The sequence below is a fragment of the Puma concolor genome, chromosome A2 (assembly GCF_028749965.1).
Source record: "Puma concolor isolate L17-30 chromosome A2, mPumCon1.1.hap2, whole genome shotgun sequence".
In the NCBI taxonomy this organism is placed as follows: domain Eukaryota; kingdom Metazoa; phylum Chordata; class Mammalia; order Carnivora; family Felidae; genus Puma; species Puma concolor.
This window is the reverse complement of record NC_141668.1, coordinates 34,707,210-34,728,823: the sequence shown is the minus strand read 5'-3', so window position 1 is coordinate 34,728,823 and position 21,614 is coordinate 34,707,210. Positions and strand designations below refer to the sequence as shown.

Here is a 21,614-nt window from a genome sequence, read left to right as displayed (position 1 = left end):
TAAACACTTAGAAGAAAATAATTTTGAAAACACAAAACATAGTAGTATTCCATTGTGTAGAAACACCATCTTTTATTTATACATTCACTCATTTGTGGACTTTTGGGTTTTGGTTTTGAGCAATTGTGAGTAGATTTTTGTATGGACATAGGTTTGCATTTCTCACCTGGAAGTGAGATTGTTTTGTGGTGTGTGCTTTATAAGAAATTGCCGAACTGATTTCCAGGCTGCTTGGTAAAATTTCGCATTGCCAACAACCATGTATTAGAGTTCTAGCTCTGCATGCTCACCAGTACTTGGTATAAGCAGTCTTTTTTATTTTAGCCATTCTGTTAGGTATGTAGTAGTGTTTCATGATTTCAGTATTCATTTCCCTAATGACTTAGGATGTTACACATCCTTTTGTGCATTTATTTGTCTTCTGTATATCCTATGCAGTGAAGTGCCCAAGTCTTTTGCTTACTATTTTCTTTCTGTTCAGTTTTGAGAACTTATATTCTGGATACAAGTCCTTTGTCAGATATGTGATTTGCTAATATTTTCTCTGGTTTGTAGTTTGTCTTTTCCTTCTCTTAACAGTGTCTCTAATTGATCAAAAGGTTTAATTTCAGTGGAGTCCACTTTATCAGTCTTTTTTTTTTAATGGATCATGGTTTCAGTATCATGTCTAAGAATGTTTTGCCTAACCCTAGGTCATGAAGATCTTGTTTCTTTTATTTTTTTTTTAATTCCATGTTTTACATTTAGAGCTGTGATCCATTTTGATGTAATTTTTTTATAAGGTGTGAAGTTTAGGTTGATGTTCATGTTTTTGCTCACGGGTATCTAATTATTTAAATACCATTTGTTGAAAACAAATTCTTTCTTGATTGAATTGTCTTTGCACCTTTATCACAGTTGTTTGGCCATACATATATATATGTTATTTGTCTTTACTACTTTGCATTTACTATTAAGGGTGTGAAATAACATTTTATCCTTTTATTTATTTATTTTTTAATTTTTTTTAATGTTTATTTTTGAGAGAGAAAGAAACAGCACAAGCCGGCGTGTGGGGGTGGGGGGGGGTGGGGAGGGCCAGAGGGAGACACAGAATCCAAAGCAGGCTCCAGGCTCTGAGCTGTCAGCACAGAGCCTGCCTGACACAGGGGTCAAACTCACAAACCAGGAGGGATATCATGACCTGAGCTAAAGTCAGATGCTTAACTGACTGAGCCACCCAGGTGCCCCTATCCTCTCATTTCTTAGCCAGAATCTATTTTTAGTACCATGTGTATGTGTTTGTGGTTATTTTGGTCATCACAGTGGCTTTTTTTTATTTTTCTTGCATTTGGAGAGGGGTGTCTTAATACATGGCCAAAATCGGCATTCATTACATTCTTTATGCATAGAAAAGTAATAATACATAAAACATATCAGTGTTAGAATCAGCTTGTTGATATGTATCAGAAAAATCCTGCTTTGGGGCATTTGGGTGGCTCAGTCCATTAAGCATCCAACTTTGGCTCAGGTCATGATCTCGCAGTTCGTGAGTTTGAGGCCCGCATCAGACTCTGTGCTGACAGCTGGGAGCCTGGAGCCTGCTTCAGATTCTGTCTCCCTCTCTCTGCCCCTCCCCCACTTGTACTGTCTCTCTCTCTCAAAAAAAAACATTAAAAAGAAGAGAAAAATCCTGATTTGATTTTGATTGGGCCTCCATTGAATCTATAGACTAGTTTGGGAAAAATTGTCATCTTCACATTATTGGGTCTTCCAATCCATGAACATATCTCTCCATTTATTTAGCTCTTCTTTCATTTCTGTCATTAGTATTTTGTGTAGTGTTCAGTACACTAGTCCTGCAGATGTTTTGTTAAATTTACATGTAAATTATTATTGTTTTAGATTCTTCAGGGTTTTTTATTTTAAATAATCATGTTTACTGCAAATACAAAGTTTTGCTTTATTTATGAAATGTCTTCAGTCAGGTCTGTTAAAAACATTTTGAATTTAGACCTTTCTTCCCCTCTTCTTTTATATATTTTTTACTAATTTGTGATTTTACAGAAACATAAATATAGTATATCTATTTTCTTTATTGTACCTAAATGCATCTTATTTCTTCACACATACAACTTTTCTCGATTGATACTTTTTGCATTTTATTTTAAAAGAAGAATTTGCTTATAAGAAAATGTTTATATGGTAGGTAGCTTTGAATCCTTAAATGCGTTAAATATGTATTTTATCTGCATTTAGCCTGTACATTGTGATTATATTAAATAATTGAAACAGTAATAAAGTTGGTTTGAAGAAGAGTCACTATCTAAAAAAATTTTTTAAGCCATTTTCAGTAGAACTTTGAAATAGTATAATTTTGTGTGTGTGTGTGTTTTTTGATTATTTTAGCAGAGGCCTATGCCATGGACCATTTATATCTTCATTTCTATTTTAGGTGCGTATAGCAGCAAAATTCATTATTCATGCCCCTCCTGGAGAATTTAATGAGGTGTTTAATGGTGAGTGTTTAATTCATAACACTAAGGCTTGATATATCAAGCACTTTTTTTTTTTTAAGAATAAATTATATAACCAAAATAACAAAACTGGTGTGTGTGGGGTGGGGTATGTAGAAAAATATGTGCTTTCTGAATTACAATGAAAATTTTTGTCAATCTGGATTTCGTAATGGTTAGAATATACTTATGATGTATATGATAATTATGTTTGAGTAAGTTAACCTTAAGAGAGTAATATTAATTTTTTAAAAAGACAAAATTTTAACTACTTTTTTGAAATTGTGAAATGCAGTTTTGTATTTCTTTTAAAGAAAAACTGGGGCGCCTGGGTGGCTCAGTTGAGCATCTGACTTCTGCTCAGGTCATGATCTTGCAGTTCATGGGTTTGAGCCCTGCATCAGGCTCTGTGCTGGCAGCTCAGAACCTGGAGCCTGCTTCGGATTCTGTGTTTCCCTCTCTCTCTGACCTTCCCCTGCTTGTGCTCTGTCTCTCTTTCTCTCAAAAATAAATAACATAAAAAAAAAAAAATTAAAAACCTACTAGAATAATGTGAACAGCCAGAACAAACAGAGGAAAAAAGCATCGTTTTACCATGTTCAGAAGATGAGAGCACATGTAAAAACCATTTAATTTATATCTTGTAAATTAGTTCACAGCATGCCCTTCTTTAAACCACAGTGGCAAACATTTTTATGATTATACACCCATAGCAGAAGTTTAAACTGTTAAACAGTCCTGGTTACTATTAAAACTGTAACAATAGCTCCTTTTTAACAGTAAGAATGACATGGTTGAAAAAGTCACCAGGAAAATGGCCTCTGGTGATCTTACAAAACTTTTCTTAAGCAATTTAAAATTTTTTTTTTTTTTCAATGTTTATTTATTTTTGGGACAGAGAGAGACAGAGCATGAACGGGGAAGGGGCAGAGGGAGAGGGAGACACAGAACCGGAAACAGGCTCCAGGCTCTGAGCCATCAGCCCAGAGCCTGACGCGGGGCTCGAACTCCCGGACCGCGAGATCGTGACCTGGTTGAAGTCAGATGCTTAACCGACTGCGCCACCCAGGCGCCCCTTAAGCAATTTTAAGAATAAGTTACCGTATCTATTTAAATATATTTGGACTTCACTGTCTTAAATTAAACTAATTTGCCCAGGATTCTTAATTTTATTTTAAAAATACTCTATTCCAGAGTAAACTATGTAAACATGTTTTTAAAGAAGTTTAATCACTAATTTTCTTTTTTTTTTTTTTAATTTTTTTTTCAACGTTTTTATTTATTTTTGGGACAGAGAGAGACAGAGCATGAACGGGGGAGGGGCAGAGAGAGAGGGAGACACAGAATCAGAAACAGGCTCCAGGCTCCGAGCCATCAGCCCAGAGCCTGACGCGGGGCTCGAACTCACGGACCGCGAGATCGTGACCTGGCTGAAGTCGGACGCTTAACCGACTGCGCCACCCAGGCGCCCCTAATTTTCATTCATAGTATAAGATATAATGGAATCTCACCTCAAAAAAGATCAGGTTTGAAAGTCAAAAAATGAGGCAAAAATTGAAAATCCCTTAAATCATCCCAAAACTATAATAATACATAATTTAGTGCATACAATTACATATGGTAATTTTTATGCACTTAAAAATTTAACCACTGAGCTACACTTAGAGAAAGAATGGCAAGTCTATACTGTATTCTGTATTCTTTTTAAGATAACTAAAATCTCAAGTAGTGGATTGGGAACTTGGGAGAGAATTCAGAAATATTTCTGCTTCCTATAGGGTTTAACTTCTGTTTTAAGATGTTAGCCTCTACTTTCCTTAGGTTCAAAAGTTGGCATATAACTTAAATTGATAATGGTGAAACTACACTAAAGTCAGTGGCCCCCATTCTCTTGTACAATTCATAGAAAGTTTTTCACTTAATGTTCTTACCTTGAATAAATGCCCTACAGATTTAATCAGAAAGGTCCTTTTTAAAAGAATGTATGAGTCCTAGAAATTGCTTTTCTAAGTCTCATTGGAAATTGACGTTGGTAAGTTTTGTGTTGAGGCACCGTAAATTTGGGCATTAAGGATAAACCATTCAGTAGGCTTGGGGTGGAGAGTGAGCTATGGAATAAAAGTAGGACATAGTATATTATAGAGGTTTTAAATAAGGAGTATTTTAGAATTAAAAAGGAATTAAATATTTGAGGGAAAAATGTCATGAATTTATTTTCATTGCTATTTTTTTTTGATAACACCAGTATGATAATTCCAAGAGAAGTGACAAATTTTAGAATTGCCCAGTCATAAAATCTTGTTAGTTTAGTGGTTACCAAATACTATTTCTTAGTCTGGTGTTGCTAAAATCATTGAAACATAAATTTCTGGTCTTCATTGTCAGATACTGATTTGGTAGATCTGGGCTGGTGCTCTTTTTTTTTTTAAGCCTTGTACTCACTACTTCATGGGTCCAGTGTGTTGCCTGGCTTGGAACCACAGCCTAATCCTTTCTGTAAGAGTAGATTTTATTCAATTTTTTCTATTTTTTCTTCTGTACTTTCCTTATGATAAAAGCAGGACTTTTTTTTTCCAGTGTAAAGCTAACTGGATCAAATAGATGTTGCTTTAAATTTTTTTTTCACATTTAGAACTGGAAAAGATATACTACCATGCAGTACCACTGTTAGTAATTATGTTTTCAGTATTGAACATGAAAGCATCATATTTATCAAATAGAACTCCTCAGTTTGCTTTGTGAGACAGAAGTAACTATAATTTTAAATGTCTGTATTTTTTTAAATAATTTTTAGGCAGTAGCTTCTATTGTTTAAAATAAGTTAACTTAGAAATCAAATTAGTATTATTTTAGTGGTTAGTGAAAGAGATTTTTTTTTTTAAATCTATTTTATTTTATTTTTTTTTCAACGTTTTTTATTTATTTTTGGGACAGAGAGAGACAGAGCATGAACAGGGGAGGGGTAGAGAGAGAGGGAGACACAGAATCAGAAACAGGGTCCAGGCTCTGAGCCATCAACCCAGAGCCTGACGCGGGGCTCGAACTCATGGACCGCGAGATCGTGACCTGGCTGAAGTCGGATGCTTAACCGACTGCGCCACCCAGGCACCCCGAGATTTTTTTTTTTAAATGAGGGCCTGCTACTGAAAAGAGGCATATGAATAGTCAGTATTTTTTCTTTTGGAGTAGCTTTATGATTTATGTAAAAATGATCCATAGACATTCTAAAATGTCCAAAATATAAAAATGAACCTAAAAATGACCCAGAACTCTACCCTCTCATTCTCCAGCATTTGAATGAAATACTTAATATCACTTAGTGTAGACACAGATATATAACATTACATTAATAAGATAATACTATACATGCTGAATTTTCCCCTTCCTGTTTATCATGTTATGGATGTATTTCATGTTGATAAATACACATCTACATTTTTTTCACATCTACATTATTTTTAATGGCTGCTCAATTTTACACTGTTTATAAGAACTATATAGTGTGCTTATATTATATTTAACCAGTTACTTAATGGAAGATACTTAGGTTAGTTGTGTTATTTTCATTTAATGAAAAGATTAGGGTAACATTGTGGTATGTACTTTATGATAGCAACTGTGTAAAATAGCCAAGTGTGTAGGGAAATAAAGAAAATATAACAGGATTAGAATAGATTTTTTTTGTTTTTTGTTTTTTTGGGTTTTTTTTGGTGAGATTATGTGATTTTTTTTTCTTATTGTTTTACAAAGTGCTTGGATTTTCCAATAAAAGTATTATTTTTAAAGTTATGTTTTAATGATGAGTGGGCAAATGTCTACATAATAATTGAGTCTAAAATTAGAACAGAATTAAGAATCAATAACCAAAGTGAGATTGCTTCACTATATGCTAATTTGGATGTAAATTTTAAAAAATAAAAAATAAAATTAAAAAAAAGAGATTGCTAAATCAAATAAAGCAGTTATCCATATTGAACTAAATGCTTTCATCTGTTGTTTGAATATGAACTGTCTTAGGACAGAAATGTCTACATCTGTGTTCTGTTCACAAGCTGTTTCTTGCTTAATCCCCTTTTCTGTGGAGCAGATTCATTTGAAACTCATGCTGGTGTTATCAAACTGAGATGTGTGTAATTTTTGCAGATCTTACCAGACCATCTTTTTGGTGGAGCTTATCTCCACTTTCTTTGGAAATTACAGTGTGCCTACATTGGCTATTAAAGGTATAAAATAACATGTACAGGTTTCACCTGCTATCTGAAAGTAGAGCATTATGTGAAATCTTTCATAAACTGAAATGGCGTAAAGTGGAGAGACAATTACAATTTGGTAAAAGTGAAAATCCTCCTTGGATTCCGTTCAGTTAGTAAAAACAGTTAAAAGCCAAGTGGCTCAGAGTGAACTTTTAGATAGCTGGGGAAATCTGTATTTTTTTTTTTTAATTTTAAGTAGGCTTCACGCCCAGTGCAGAACCCAACACTTGAACTCACAACTATGAGATCAAGACCTGAGCTGAGATCGAGATTTGGACACTTACCCAACCGAGCCATCCAGGCATCCCTGGAAATCTGTATTTTTATTTAATTCTCTTATTCCTAACCAGTATCTTTTAAAAAATAATATGATGGTGTGTTTTTATGGTTATTTTGGTCATCAGAGTGAAGTTTTGATCTTGCTTACATGTTAAGGGTAAGAGAAGAGTGGGGAGTGTTGATACATGACTAAAGTAATCTGCATTCATTATATAGAAATTTCAAACATATGGAAATAATAATACAATACATAATACTTGTTTTGCAGATGTTCGGTTACTGCTTAATAATGATAATCTTCTCAGGGAAGGAGCAGCTCAGTAAGTATTACATATTAACATAACTAAGTGACATGATGAGAAAAAATGTTTTAAAGGTGGTTTTTAAAAGCACTAATTCCTGAAATAGATATTTGTACATAAAGTTTAAATGTACACATGTATTATATGTGTGCACTCAGCTAAAAGAGAAATATTTTTGATCGCAGAGGGACATAGGGACACAATTATAACATAAAATTTTCTGTTCATTGAGTGTTTGGTAGTGGCTTAAATACTTCTACATATATACTACATTTTGGCATTTGCAAGAATGGATAAAATTATTTTAGAAACTTAGAGTTTTGAAATTGTGATTGCTTTTTTATGCAGGTTTTACTATGTGTTTGACCCTAATAGATTTTTGAGAATTAGGAATTTATTTTATCCATAAATACCTAATATAGTACATGACACATATTAAGTAAATAAATATTTACTAAATTTGTGAGTAATTCAAATAACTAGGCAGTTTAAATCATAATACATAATCTTTGGACTAGTGCCCACAATCATGACTTGCCACAACTGTCTTAGGATTTCAGAGAAATAATTGATTCTCCTCTCTTCCCATCTCCATCTCCTATGTTAGGCTCACTAACTCCATAATTCATTGGAAAATGATAAAATTAAATGGATTTTTAGGTGCCATACAAAGAGTGTTCAGTGTCCACTCAGGCACCTTTTTTAATCCTGGTATTCTACCAGTGGGGGGAACTTGCTCTTATTCTGTTTTTGTAATGTTTCAAAGCTTTATCAAAAATCTGTCCTTTACATGGGGCGCCTGGGTGGCGCAGTCGGTTAAGCGTCCGACTTCAGCCAGGTCACGATCTCGCGGTCAGTGAGTTCGAGCCCCGCGTCAGGCTCTGGGCTGATGGCTCGGAGCCTGGAGCCTGTTTCCGATTCTGTGTCTCCCTCTCTCTCTGCCCCTCCCCCGTTCATGCTCTGTCTCTCTCTGTCCCAAAAATATAAATAAATGTTGAAAAAAAAAAATTTAAAAAAAAAAAAAAAAAAAATCTGTCCTTTACAGTTAACCCTAATGAAGGTGGAGGTTCAACAGACTTCTAGGCATATCTGTTTTTGCTTTTGATTTAATTTCCTGGTTTTTTTTAATAGCAATGTTTATTTATCTGTTTTTAATCCCAATATAATGAACATACAGTGTTACATTAGTTTTAGGTGTCCGATATAGGATTCAGCAATTCTGTAAATTACTTAGTACTCATTACAGTAAGTGTATTTTTTTTTTAATTTATTTTTTATTTTTTTTATTTACATCCAAATTAGTTAGCATATAGTGCAACAATGATTTCAGGAGTAGATTCCTTAATGCCCCTTACCCATCCAGCCCATCCCCCCTCTCACAACCCCTCCCTCTAGCAATCCTCTGTTCTCTATATTTAAGAGTCTCTTATGTTTTGTCCCCCTCCCTGTCTTTATATTATTTTTGCTTCCCTTCCCTTGTGTTCATCTGTCTTAAAGTCCTCATATGAGTGAAGTCATATGATATTTGTTCCTCTCTGACTAATTTCGCTTAGTGTAAGCATAGTTGTAAATGGCAAGATTTCATTCTTTTTGATTGCCAAGTAATACTCCATTGTATATATATACCACATCTTTATCCATTCAACCATCAATGGACATTTGGGCTCTTTCCATACTTTGGCTATTGTTGATAGTGCTGCTATAAACGTTGGGGTGCATGTGCCCCTTCAAAACAGCATACCTGTATCCCTTGGATAAATACCTAGTAGTGCTGGGTCATAGGATAGTTCTGTTTTTAATTTTTTTGAGGAACCTCCATACGGTTTTCCAGAGCAGCCGCACCAGCTTGCATTCCCACCAGGAGTGCAAAAGAGATCCTCTGTCTCTGCACCCTCAGCAACATCTGTTGTTGCCTGAGTTGTTAATGTTAGCCATTCTGACAGGTGTGAGGTGGTTATCTCATTGTGGTTTTGATTTGTATTTCCTTGATGATGAGTGATGTTGAGCATTTTTTCATGTGACAGTTGGCCATCTGGATGTCTTCTTTAGAGAAGTGCCTATTCATGTCTTTTGCCCATTTCTTCACTGGATTATTGGTTTTTTGGGTGTTGAGTTTGATAAGTTCTTTATAGATTTTGGATACTAACCCTTTATATGATTGATATGTGGTTTGCAGATATCTTCTCCCATTCTGTCGGTTGCCTTTTGATTTTGCTGATTGTTTCCTTCTCTGTGCAGTTTTTATTTTTATGAGGTCCCAGTAGTTCATTTTTGCTTTTCTTTCCCTTGCCTTTGGAGATGTATTAAGAGGTTGCTGCGGCCAAGATCAAAGAGGTTTTTGCCTGCTTTCCCCTCAGGATTTTGATGACTGTCTGTTTTACATTTAGGTGTTTCATCCATTTTGAGTTCATTTTTGTGTATGGTGTAAGAAAGTGGTCCAGTTCATTTTTCTGCATGTCACTGTCCAGGTTTCCCAGCACCACTTGCTGAAGAGGCTGTCTTTATTCTATTGGATATTCTTTCCTGCTTTGTTAAAGATTACTTGGCCATTCGTCCATTCCTGGGTTCTCTATTCTGTTCCATTGATCTGAGTGTCTGTTTTTGTGCCATACAATAAGTGTGTTCTTAATCCTCTTTACCTATTTCACCGTATTTATTTCTATTCTGAGAAAATGTACATAATATAAAGTTTGCCATTTTAATGATTTTTAGGAATGTGGGTCTTTGGCACTGATTGCATTCACATTGTGTAATTGTCACCACTGTCCATCTCCAGAACTTTTTAAATTTTCCCAAACTAAAAGTCCATACCCATTAAACAATAATTTCTCATTCTCCCCTTCCCTCAGTCCCCTGACAACCACCATTCTGTTTTCTGTCTCTATGAATTTGACCTCACTAGGTACCCCATATAAGTGGAATCATACATTATTTGTTGTTTTGTAGCAGGTTTAGTGTACTAAGCATAATGTCTTCAGGGTTCTTCCATGTTGTAGCACATGTCAGAATTTTTCTTTTTAATGGTGAGTTTATAAACCACATTTTGTTTATCTATTCATCTGTCAGTGGACATTTGGATTGTTTCCACTCCTCTTAATTATTATATTTAAAGTGCTTTATAGAAATCGATTTACTCTATATCTTTGACTTTAGTTATTAGCTTCTGAGTGAATGGCTGCTCATTCCTAAGTTTTTTAAACCCTATTTAAATTATTTGTATATTTAAATAAAATGAATTTTCTTTATAGTCGCATGTGCCATGTTGACAAAAATCTTACGGAAGTAAAGAAAATGTACAGCATTTATAACTTCTAACAGCAATACTTTCAAAGTAAACTATTCCTCTGAGTTCTCTGTGGTAAATAAATATGTGGGTTATTTCATGTAGGTGCAAGAATTAGTGGATTTTGTTTTGTTTTTAGTTAAGAAAACAAACTTGATTTGTTGAAAGAACAAGAGTTTTTCCCCAGCAGAATAAAGTTTAATGAAGGTCAAAGAAATATTCATAATTATATAAGTGGTATGAAATAGTCACATTTGACTCAATGATGAACAGTATTGAAATTGTATTTGTCCAAAGAAGTACTTATCTGATGATGTTTTTACATTTAAATTAAATAAATTATACTTGTTCTAAAAAGAAATTAGATTGTGAGCTGCATATCTCTTTTATTATGAAACACATTTTGGGGACAGTTGTCCACATTTCATGATGTGTATACATGGAAATACCTGATATTCTGATATTCTAAGGAAACGAGTCTGAAGAAATCAGTAACTAATGATAAAATAAGATGTTTATGATATGATACCAAGAAAAGGCATCAAAACCTTAAGGAGAAAGTTCAAATTGTCTTGTATGTAGTTATACTATTAAGTGATTACTAGCTAGATGAACACTTAGAGAAAATATTGTGATTTTTTTGTTGTTGACTTCAGTAGTATTCTTCATACTAAATTTCTCAGAACTATTCATTTGAGTTCATTTGGTAGACATCTGTATTTGTGAAATGAGAAATATGCCTTAAATCATTGGTCAGTGTCCTCTATAGGAAATAATTTTCAAGCCAAAATAGTATTATTCTCATTATTCACTAAACTTGGTTCTGAATTACTTTTACGATACCTCCAAATTTCTGAGTAAACTTTATCACCGATCATTGAGGCTGTCCAGAACTACATAACCAAAGCTTGCAAGGCATGGTAAAAACATTTAGAGCGTGTGCTGGTGGTGGTTTCACCAGAGTAAGTGCATAGCTGTAGTCGCATTTCTTGCGACTTGTGATCTTTGATATTGAATTTCTTTTGTTCAGGTACTTCTCTTTCGTACATATATGTACTTCTTTTTTCTTTTACCTTTTCCCTGCTGCTTTAACTCTTTTAATCTTTTTTCCCCCTCTTCCTATCTTTTTGTAAGGGGAAAAACATGGCTATTATTCTTGAGTGGTTTTAATGGGATATTTTTACTGTGGGCACAAATTCAGTATGTTTCATAGGATGGAGAGTACCAGAGAGTTGGTACTCTCAAGTCTAACTTTTAAATGTCCAGAAAGAGCCTTTTATTCAACTGACCTATGAATGCCAGACTTCACTGTGATAATGAGATAAATAAGCCTCTTAGGGATTTTCTAATGGGGAGTCAGAAATGTTTAGTATCAGGCCAAATGAAATAAAATATTATCATAATAGGGTGTATCAAAAGCTTTTGGAGCCCAAAGGAAGAAACTTTTAATTTCTATTTAGAAGTGGCTTTGAGCTGAATTTAAATGATATACAGGGTTTGAATAGTAAATAGGGAAATAAAGTGGCTAAACTGAGAGAGACACCTAGTGAAAAGTATAATGTGTGACTGGTGCAGGACTAACATTAATGGGTGTAAAAATCTAAATACAGGAACAAGTATTTAGAAATGGATGATTGGGCTACAGAACTCTATAAGAGCAGAGAAATCACGTTTTCATTGTATCTAATAGAGGATTTAACATGTAGATATTTGCCTGGGTGGAGGGGTGGGTGAGTATATGATGACTGGGTGGATGGAGTAAGTTTTCTGAATTGGAAGGGACTCTAGAAGTCATCTAGTCCAAACCCTTCTTTTTATAGATAAGGTAAGTGGGCCCCATGCTAGCTAATAGGGTTTGGACAAAACCTAGGTATTATGTATTCTGAGTCCTAGGTTAGTGAGTACCTTTCCCACAATACCATGTAACTGTCACCTATTTAATTTGCTTTGAGCATTTAAGAAAAAAATTTACCTATTTTAAACTCATAGTCTCCTTTTCAGATTTCCTCATTATTCCTCACTCTCAAGTGATGTATGGATGGGGTTTGGTATTATGGGCAGTAAAGGGCCTAGAATCAAATTACTATCTACATATATTATTTAAATATGTCTTTCACTGGAAAGTGAATCCTAATATCTAAGTGATCTAGAAACTTTTTTTATTTTTTTCATCTCAAACATACTTTTGAGATCAATTCACTTAAAGGGTAGTAACTGCCTGGCTATGTTGAAGCTATTCTTAGGAAAATTATAGTTTTAATGAATTAAGATCAGAAGTGAGTACTACCCTTCCTCCCCGCTCCCACATCATGCATTTCTATGTGTACACCGCCCCCCCCCCCATCTTTTTTGAACATTCAGTGTCAGGAATTTGACAGCTAGTAATTTAATTCTACTTTGCTAGATTTTGCATTTGCTAGTCTGCTAATTTATCAGTAGTGCTTTGCTCAACCAAACATTCCTTTCTAGAGGAGACTCAGTAGCTAATACCTCAAAGTTCAGTGGATGTCTTGCCATCTAGAAAAATCTTCCAGGTAGAATAGGTTTAGAGATGTATTTCCAAATTTTAAAATACTCAATATCTTTTCTGTTAAGTGGAGAAAAAATTCCCAGGTTATATATATGATCCTTACTTATTTTCTAGATAATTTTTTGTACTATGAAAAGCTTTCCTATAAATATATCACATAAATATGTAATTTAGTATTACTCATAGAATAGAGAGGTTTTATTCTCAAATCCAACTTATCACCATTTCCTAGTTCAGACTCTTCAGCAGTTCTAACATGGACATTTGCCTAATAACAACCTAACTGCCTTTTTTTTTTTTTTTTTTTGGCTCTAGTTGCTCCACTGTCCAGTTGTCATCCACACTGCTACCAGATTAATCTTCTCTAGAGGTAGTTAGGTTCTTCCTTCTCAAAAAGTTTCTGTGATTCTGCTTTGCCTCCCAAATGAAGTAATTATTCTATCAACCAGGGCCTTTCAGTTTAATTTAGTAAATATAATTGAACACAATGCTATGTGTCAGGCCTTGAGCTTGGTGCTTCCTATGGTGTGAACCTAACCTATCTTCTCATGTGTTTTGTTTATCCTGGTCTCTCTAAATGGAATACTCTACCCATTATTTCAAGGCCATTTCTCATTGTCAGATTTCTAATGAAATCACTCCTACCTCTCTTCTTATTCTTGCCTTCATGGAATATAGTTTTTAAAAATATGTATTTTCCTTGGAGTACCTGGATGGCTCAGTTGGTTAAGAGGCTGATTTCAGCTCAGGTCATGATTTCACAGTTCGTTAGTTGGAGCCCTGCAAACGCGTGAGCTCCAGCCTCATTCTCAGTGTGGAGCCTGCGTGGGATTCTCTCTGACCCTCGCTCACTTGCACCTTCTCTTTCTCTCTGTCATAAATAAAATAAAACTTAAATTTAAATTTAAATTAAATTAAAATAAATAATTCTCCTTGATGCTTCTTTATTGGCCATTGTCTTATAGTACTTTCTACTTTGTGTTATGGTTATGTTTATCTATTATCTCTTATTCAACTGTAAGTCCTTTGATCAGAGGATCTGTCTGATTACTCTTTGCATCTCTCCTAGCACCTGCTCTGTTTCCTGGTATATTTTGTACTAAATATATACTTGAATAATTAGATATGTAGATGGCTAACCTTTACTTTCAAGGTTTTGAGTGAAAAGTCAAATTATATTTACTGATTTAATTTTCTTTTGCTAAACATTGAAGGTTGGGTATTATTCATCAGTTTTAAAAATAGCCATATCTGTATAATAATTTTAGTTAATATAAGATCAATAATGGAGAATTATAATTTTATTTAACTTGCCATATGTAGTGCAGGAGATTTATTGACAAGTGAATTGTTCATGATATTTTAAGAGTGGTAAGTTTGTAACTTTGAATAATTGGCCTTTTTCTTTTTTAGTGCATTTGCACAGTATAATTTGGACCAGTTTACTCCAGTAAAAATTGAAGGTTATGAAGATCAGGTATGTTTCATATGAACACAGGATCTGACTATTCTTTGTTTCATTTATAATGGTTAATGTATTCCATAAGAATTGTGAAATGGTATGTGTAAAGATTAAAAAGTGTTCATTTTAATCATAGCCACTTATGGGCAAAGTAATTGAAAATTTGGTTTCTTTTGTTGAGACCAATAATACTATTTAGCAGAAAGTCCCTTTTAGAAGTGTTCAAATGTAATTCTTTTGAGATTTTAGAAAATAATTGCTTTAAATCTACTTTCTTGTTTTTTATAGGAAAAAAAATCAATCCTATATTAATCCAAAATCTAGAATATATATTAGTAAGATTTATATCATATTTTGGTTGCTCTGGAATTCTACAGTTCTTCATGTGAGTAACTTAGCATTTAGTAATTATTAAATCTTTTCTTTCCAAAGTGAAAGCTAGAATTGCTAAGAAAAGCTACCAGAGGTCACTAGTTTTGTTTTTTGTTTTTTGGGGTTTTTTTGGTTTAGAGTTACAAATAATCGAACAATGATTGTATTAATTCATATTGTGCTTTTGTGAAGCACAATTTATGTAAAACAATAGAACTGGTAGGTAGAACATGAGAGTTGTAACAATTCTAAGTGGCTCGTTATGTCAAAGCTTGCTTTTGGCGTTATTCATTATGTAGTATGTAGTCTTGTATTTACAGGGAAAGTGTAGACAGAAGATGACTTGTAACTGCACAGAAAACAAGCATATGTGTATAGACGGGCATGTGTGTACACATATATGAAGCTGTGTAGTGTTTCATTTTATGAATCTCCGAAATTTGCTTTTCCCTTGGGAAATGTTGGGTTTTTGGTTTTGTTTTTGTTTTTTCTTTCTTTTTCTTTAACAGTAAACAAAGTTATTGTACATCTTTGTACCTCTGGGCACATTGACTATTATTTTCTTAAGATAAATCCCTAGAAGAATATTTGCTGGGTCCAGGGAATCCACCTTTTCAAAATGTTGGATAGCTCCCAAACTCATTTATGAACTTAGCGTACTATTAATACTTAAACCTAGTAAAGGTAAAACAAAAAAAGCAAACTACACTAATCTCACATATGATCGTAGATTTAAAAACTTTAAATAGATATAAACAAATAGACTTCAGAAATATATTAAAAAATGAAATATGAAGACTAAATAGAATTTATTACAAAAATGCATGAGTGGTTCCATGTCAGACAATATATTGGTCTTCTCTATTAAACAAATCAAAGAAAAAAATTTTATGATGTATCACTAGACAGTGAAAAGGAATTTGCTAGTTCTCATTACAAAAACCCTAAGTTACCTGGGGATAGAATAAAACCTCTTAAATAGAGTAGACTTTTTAACAAAAATCACAGTAAATATCATAGACTACAAACAATAAAATAATTTTAGTTAAAATAGACAATTTGCCAGGTTTGCTTATCACTATTATCTAACATAAATGGAGGTATGGCAAATAAGACAGGAGAATGAGAGCTTTTAAAGCTTTAGGAAGGAAAAGAAAACTCTTAGGTGGCATGATTTATATAACTAACCTCCCAATCAAAAGAAACTGCTAGACTTAAAAAAATTTTGTGAGATGGCTGAATTTAAGGTAAGTATACAAAACTCATTAGCTGTTCTCTATTGTGCCAAATGAGTACTTTACACTAGAAATGGTTGGAAGGGGAGGAATTCCGTTTTAAATGGTAAAACTGTGCATTAACCTAGGAATAATTTTAATATGAAAGGCAAAAGATTGTGAAGACAATTGTGGTTATCTTCTTACAACACAAAACAGGTGAGGAGGCGCCTGGGTGGCTCAGTCGGTTGAGCGTCCGACTTCGGCTCAGGTCATGATCTCACGGTCTGTGGGTTCGAGCCCTGCGTCAGGCTCTGTGCTGACAGCTCAGAGCCTGGAGCCTGCTTTGGATTCTGTGTCTCCCTCTCTCTCTGCTCCTCCCCTGCTCATACATGCTCTGTCTCTCTCTGTCTCAAAAATAAATAAAAACATTAAAGAAAAAATTTAAAAAACAAAACACAAAACAGGTTGTGATGAACAATGGGAAGGCAACACCACATTCCATTTTGAAATAGAAAGTTAAATTACTTAAAAATTAAAATGTGAATTTAATGTAATTTGATTAGAATCCTAATAGTTTTTTTAATTGGTCAAAATGTTCATGATTTATGCGAAAAGAATACCTGCTTGGGAAAAAAACAAGGAAAATGTAAGAACAATAAGAATAGATAAGAGAATTTCTAGATAGCAGAAGATGCTTTATAACCAATGTAAAGTCAAATCAGAATGGTATTGTATAAAGTAGATAAACAGATCAATACAGCAGCATATAGAACCAGAATTTAGTCCCAGAATATATGAAAATTTTTTTACATGACAAGATCATAATTTAGACAGACAAAAAGTAAAAAATTGACACAACTGGTTTCTGTCAAGAAGAAAGTTGAACCTCTCACAATGTACAGAAATAAATTTCAGGTAGATTAAAAATTTGTAAAATGATTAAAATTTTAAGAGAAAAGAGTCTACTTGTACAATATTAAGGCAGGGAAGACTGTCTTAAAGTCTGGAAACCCAGAAACTATAGAAGAAAAGATGGACATTTTGCTACATAATAATTATTTTAACCATAAAATGAAACAGATACCTTAAACAAAGGACTCGTAAATTTATAAGACAAAAAACAACTCAGATGAAAAATATTAAAGAATATTTGTTCACAGAAGAGCAAATGGCCCACACATGAAAAGAAATTTAGATCTATGAGTAGTCAGAGAAATACAATTAAAGTAATGAGAAATTTTATACCTGTTAGACTGAATAAAGAATTGTATGCCTATTGATGGTAATGTGAAAGGAAGTACATCTTATATACTGTTCATAAAAATGTGGGTTGTCACAACCATTTTTTGGAAGAATTAAAAACATATAGACCCTTTACCTACTGTCTCCACTGCTGGAAATCTATTTAAGAGATGTAGAAGCCTTTAATGGAAATAAAAACATTAGTATGTTAAAATTTATGTACAAAAATACTTAAAAGTTTTAATGTACCTATTCCTCCCCCCCTCAAAAGAAAAACAGCCAGAAAATAAAGAGATGTTCCATCAGTAAAGGAATGGCAGAATAAATTATGTTATATTTACATTATGGGACATTTATGCAGCCATTAAAAAGAATAAGAGGTTTATCAGTTGACTTTGAAGGATTTCTCTAAGTATAATGTTGATGTTGAAAAAAGCCAGATGCAGAAAAATGTGTGTGTATGTGCACATTTTCATTCCATTCTTGTGAAACAGTGACCCCAAAAAACCCTGTATATGTGCGTATGTATAAATAGATGTGTATTTATCTATGTAGGATTATAGGACTGAAAAAAATTTAGAAGAATACATCCTATGTTTACATGATTTGTTATCAGAGGGAGGGGGAAGTCCCGACATAGGTAAGGAATCAAAGATTGGGAGAGTTGGGAGGGAAGAAAAAGAGGGAAACTTTTAAAATAAAGCACAGAATATCAGATTTATGCATGTACAATTTAAATATACATAAATGAATAAGTTACATGTTTAAAAATTTGGAAGTCTGTTGAAAACAGCTGTCAATGAATAGATTATAAAAATAAGCAGGCACTTCACAGTAGATGAGATTTGGGGCCCAGGAACAATGTAGGACACACTGAAGAGCATTATGTCAGCGTTAAAGCTATTCTTGTAACCATTCTCATTGGAGGTTATTACCATTTTCCTAGTTTTGTGGACTGGAAACTGAGTACAGAAATAATAAACTGTTTATAGTTCTCAAAAAAACCCACAAAACTCTAGTAGTTTATTAAAAGATGCATTATTTTCACCAGGTAGCCAGAAGTTATACTGGGAGAAAGTCAGATCCACTAATCTAAGCTGAATGAGAATAGCCTCATTTGAATTACTATAGTTGTGCCATATAGTTAAATCCGTTGCTTGGAGTAGAATTATTTTACCATGTTAAGGACAAAGTTGAAGTGAATGTATATTAATGTATATTAGTACTTAAATGCTGTTTTAAATACTTTTTTTTTCCAAAATTCATTGCATCATTAAAGGTATTGATAACAGAACATGGCGACTTGGGAAATGGAAAGTTTTTGGATCCCAAAAACAGAATCTGTTTCAAATTTGATCACTTAAGAAAGGAAGCGACTGATCCAAGACCATATGAAGCAGAAAATGCAGTTGAATCATGGAGAACTTCAGTAGAAACTGCTCTGCGAGCTTATGTAAAAGAACATTATCCAAATGGGGTCTGCACTGTAAGTCATCGATAAGCATATTTTTTCTTCTGTCTTACGTAAATATGACAATGTTTTTATGGTCTCCTGAAATCTGTAATAGTTTACAGAACTGGTATTTTATAACTTGCCATTTTTTTCCTTGAAGTAAATATTTCTAAGAATATTTTTTCAAGAAACTCTGAATAGTATATTATGATTGCCTAAAATGGAAAAATGGTTGTACCTTGAATTAAATCCATGTAAGAATTGTCCTGCATTGATTAGAGCTTGATAAGATTCTTTAATCTCTTGTTTACAACTCATCTCACTAACTTTACATCTGACTTTCTTTTCATTAAGTTATAAGCTCTTAGAAGAAATAAAATTATTTGGAAGTGGAGTCATGTCCCTGCATGTTTTATAATCAAGTTTTTTTTTTTTTTAATGTTGTTCTTTCATAGGTTTAACCTATTTTTATATTTTCAGGATAAACTATGATAGTATCTAGGAATGCTTTTTCTTTTCTTTTTCTCATAAGATTGTATCCAAATAGTCTTTTCATGTCCCCACAGTTTGTGTTTCTTTGATCCTTTCCATAGCCTGAGTGATCTTTTGAAATTCAGATCAGATCATGAAAATCCCATGCTTGAGATCATTCAAAGATTTTTCCGTTAGTTACACTTAGGATAGAATCCAGGCTTCTGAACAGAGTCCAAACTTTTGTAGCCCTGTGGACCTGGCCTCTGCCTACCTCTGGAACCTAAGGTTACCATATCCTTGTTTATACTTGTTTTCCCAACATAATTATTAATATTACCAGTAGTATCCCATTTCACTCTCAGAAGTTTTCTGGGTAGGACAGAAATTCATATGGTCCCATTAAGTATCTAGCTCTCAGTAATTACTTGAGGAAAAATTGCAACATAACCAAAAATACTTTACAAATTATTTGAATTATAACCTTGTTGATTAGAATTATTTTGGAGGAATAACTCAAGAATAGATCGCTAGGTTGAGTATGACAATCTTATTTGTTCCAGGAGGATTGAAAGACACAAAAGTATCCATTACTTTTGAGGCAGTAAGCAAGAGGTGAAATGACGTCATCATATTATCACAGGCATTCTATTAATGACCTTTCTCATCTCTACGTAAATTAACTTTCTCAGCTCTGTCCTCATACTTTGTAAAATGACGAAAGAAATGGCAACCCCTAAGATCGTAAAGGAAACAAAGATGATAATCACAATGTAGATCCAATTTTTATTTGTGTGTAAACAGCCAAATTGGTATCTATACATTTAAAATAAACTGTCCATGTGATACCTGTTTTTGGAATGAAATGTTTGCTATGTCTAGGATGTTTGTGACTATTTTAGAGTGTAATAATGAGTTTTATTTCATAATTTAAAAAAAAATTTTTTTTAATGTTTATTTATTTTTGAGACAGAGAGAGACAGAGCATGAGCAGGGTAGGGACAGAGAGAGGGAGGCACAGAATCTGAAGCGGGCTCCAGGCTCTGAGCTGTCAGTACAGGGCCCGACACGGGGCTCGAACTCATGGACTGCGAGATCATGACCTGAGCCGAAGTTGGATGCTTAACTGACTGAGCCGCCCAGCAACCCTATTTCATAAATTTTGAGCTCTTGGGACATTTGGGTGGCTCAGTCGATTAAGCATCCAACTTCAGCTCAGGTCATAATGTCATGATTTGTGAGTTCAGGCTCCACATTGGGCTCGCTGCTGTTGATGCAGAGCCCACTTCAGATCCACTGTCCCATCTCTCTCTGCCCCTCCCTCACTTGTACTCTCTCTCAGAATAAATAAACATTTAATGTAAATAAATAAATTTTGAGCTCTTTCATGATTCACTAAGATTTTGTGATTATAGGTGTATGTGTTAGAGTACTTGTTTTTCTAGCAACTATATTAAAATAATGACCTACTTGGTATTCTTTTATATGTTCCTATCAAAGTGATACACAATTTTTTTTTATAGATGTTTAAAGCTGAACATTCTGTGGCCCTGAATTCACTCTTCTTTTTATTTTATTTTATTTTATTTTTTTTGCCATTAAGGTATATGGTAAAAAAATAGATGGACAGCAAACCATTATTGCATGCATAGAAAGCCATCAGTTCCAAGCAAAAAACTTTTGGTAAGTGACAATTCTGTGTTTTGGGAATTTTGACATTGTTTATATCCTTTGTAGTCCTTGCTTTATTAGTTGGACCTATACCTTATTTGTTTATAATTGACTAAGTGCAATCTAAACATGCAACTTCAGCCTTTTCATATAAGAAAGGTATTTGCTTCATAATCTGCATACTTATTTAAAGGTAGCAGTAAATCCATTGACACTCTGTGAAAAGAGCGTGGGATTACATTGAGTGTTTTTAGAGACTTGCAAGCAGCATCCTCAGAGAACATTTGTGGCTGTGAGCAGACCAGTTGGCAAGCCCATATGCTCATTCTGAGAAGGAATTGTTCCTGAGTGAGACTTCTATGGGAGAGGAAGACAGAGGTGATCATAAAGGAAAGAAGAGTGATTTTTCTGGTGAACTTTGGGGGCTCTGAAGTAGATGTTTTCATGTAGATTGCTTAGTGTGCTTGGTTGGCCAATGTAAGGAAGTGAGGACATGTTTTATACAATGAGGCAGATTATAATCATAATTTCGTTTTAACTAGATTATAATTTTGTGATCAAATTACATTGTTGATTAATTCTTA

The 21,614-nt window shown here is 33.8% G+C and overlaps 1 protein-coding gene across 1 annotated transcript in view; it reads left to right on the top strand.

Moving 5' to 3' along the window:
- The window catches only part of CAPZA2 (capping actin protein of muscle Z-line subunit alpha 2), a 60,798-nt gene that overhangs the window by 27,121 nt on the left and 12,063 nt on the right, over positions 1-21,614 (top strand). The window contains exons 2-6 of the mRNA XM_025929633.2: positions 2,435-2,498; positions 7,296-7,347; positions 14,556-14,619; positions 18,715-18,921; positions 20,963-21,042. Coding sequence (XP_025785418.1) covers positions 2,435-2,498; positions 7,296-7,347; positions 14,556-14,619; positions 18,715-18,921; positions 20,963-21,042 — 467 coding nt within the window. The remainder of the gene's footprint in view (positions 1-2,434; positions 2,499-7,295; positions 7,348-14,555; positions 14,620-18,714; positions 18,922-20,962; positions 21,043-21,614) is intronic.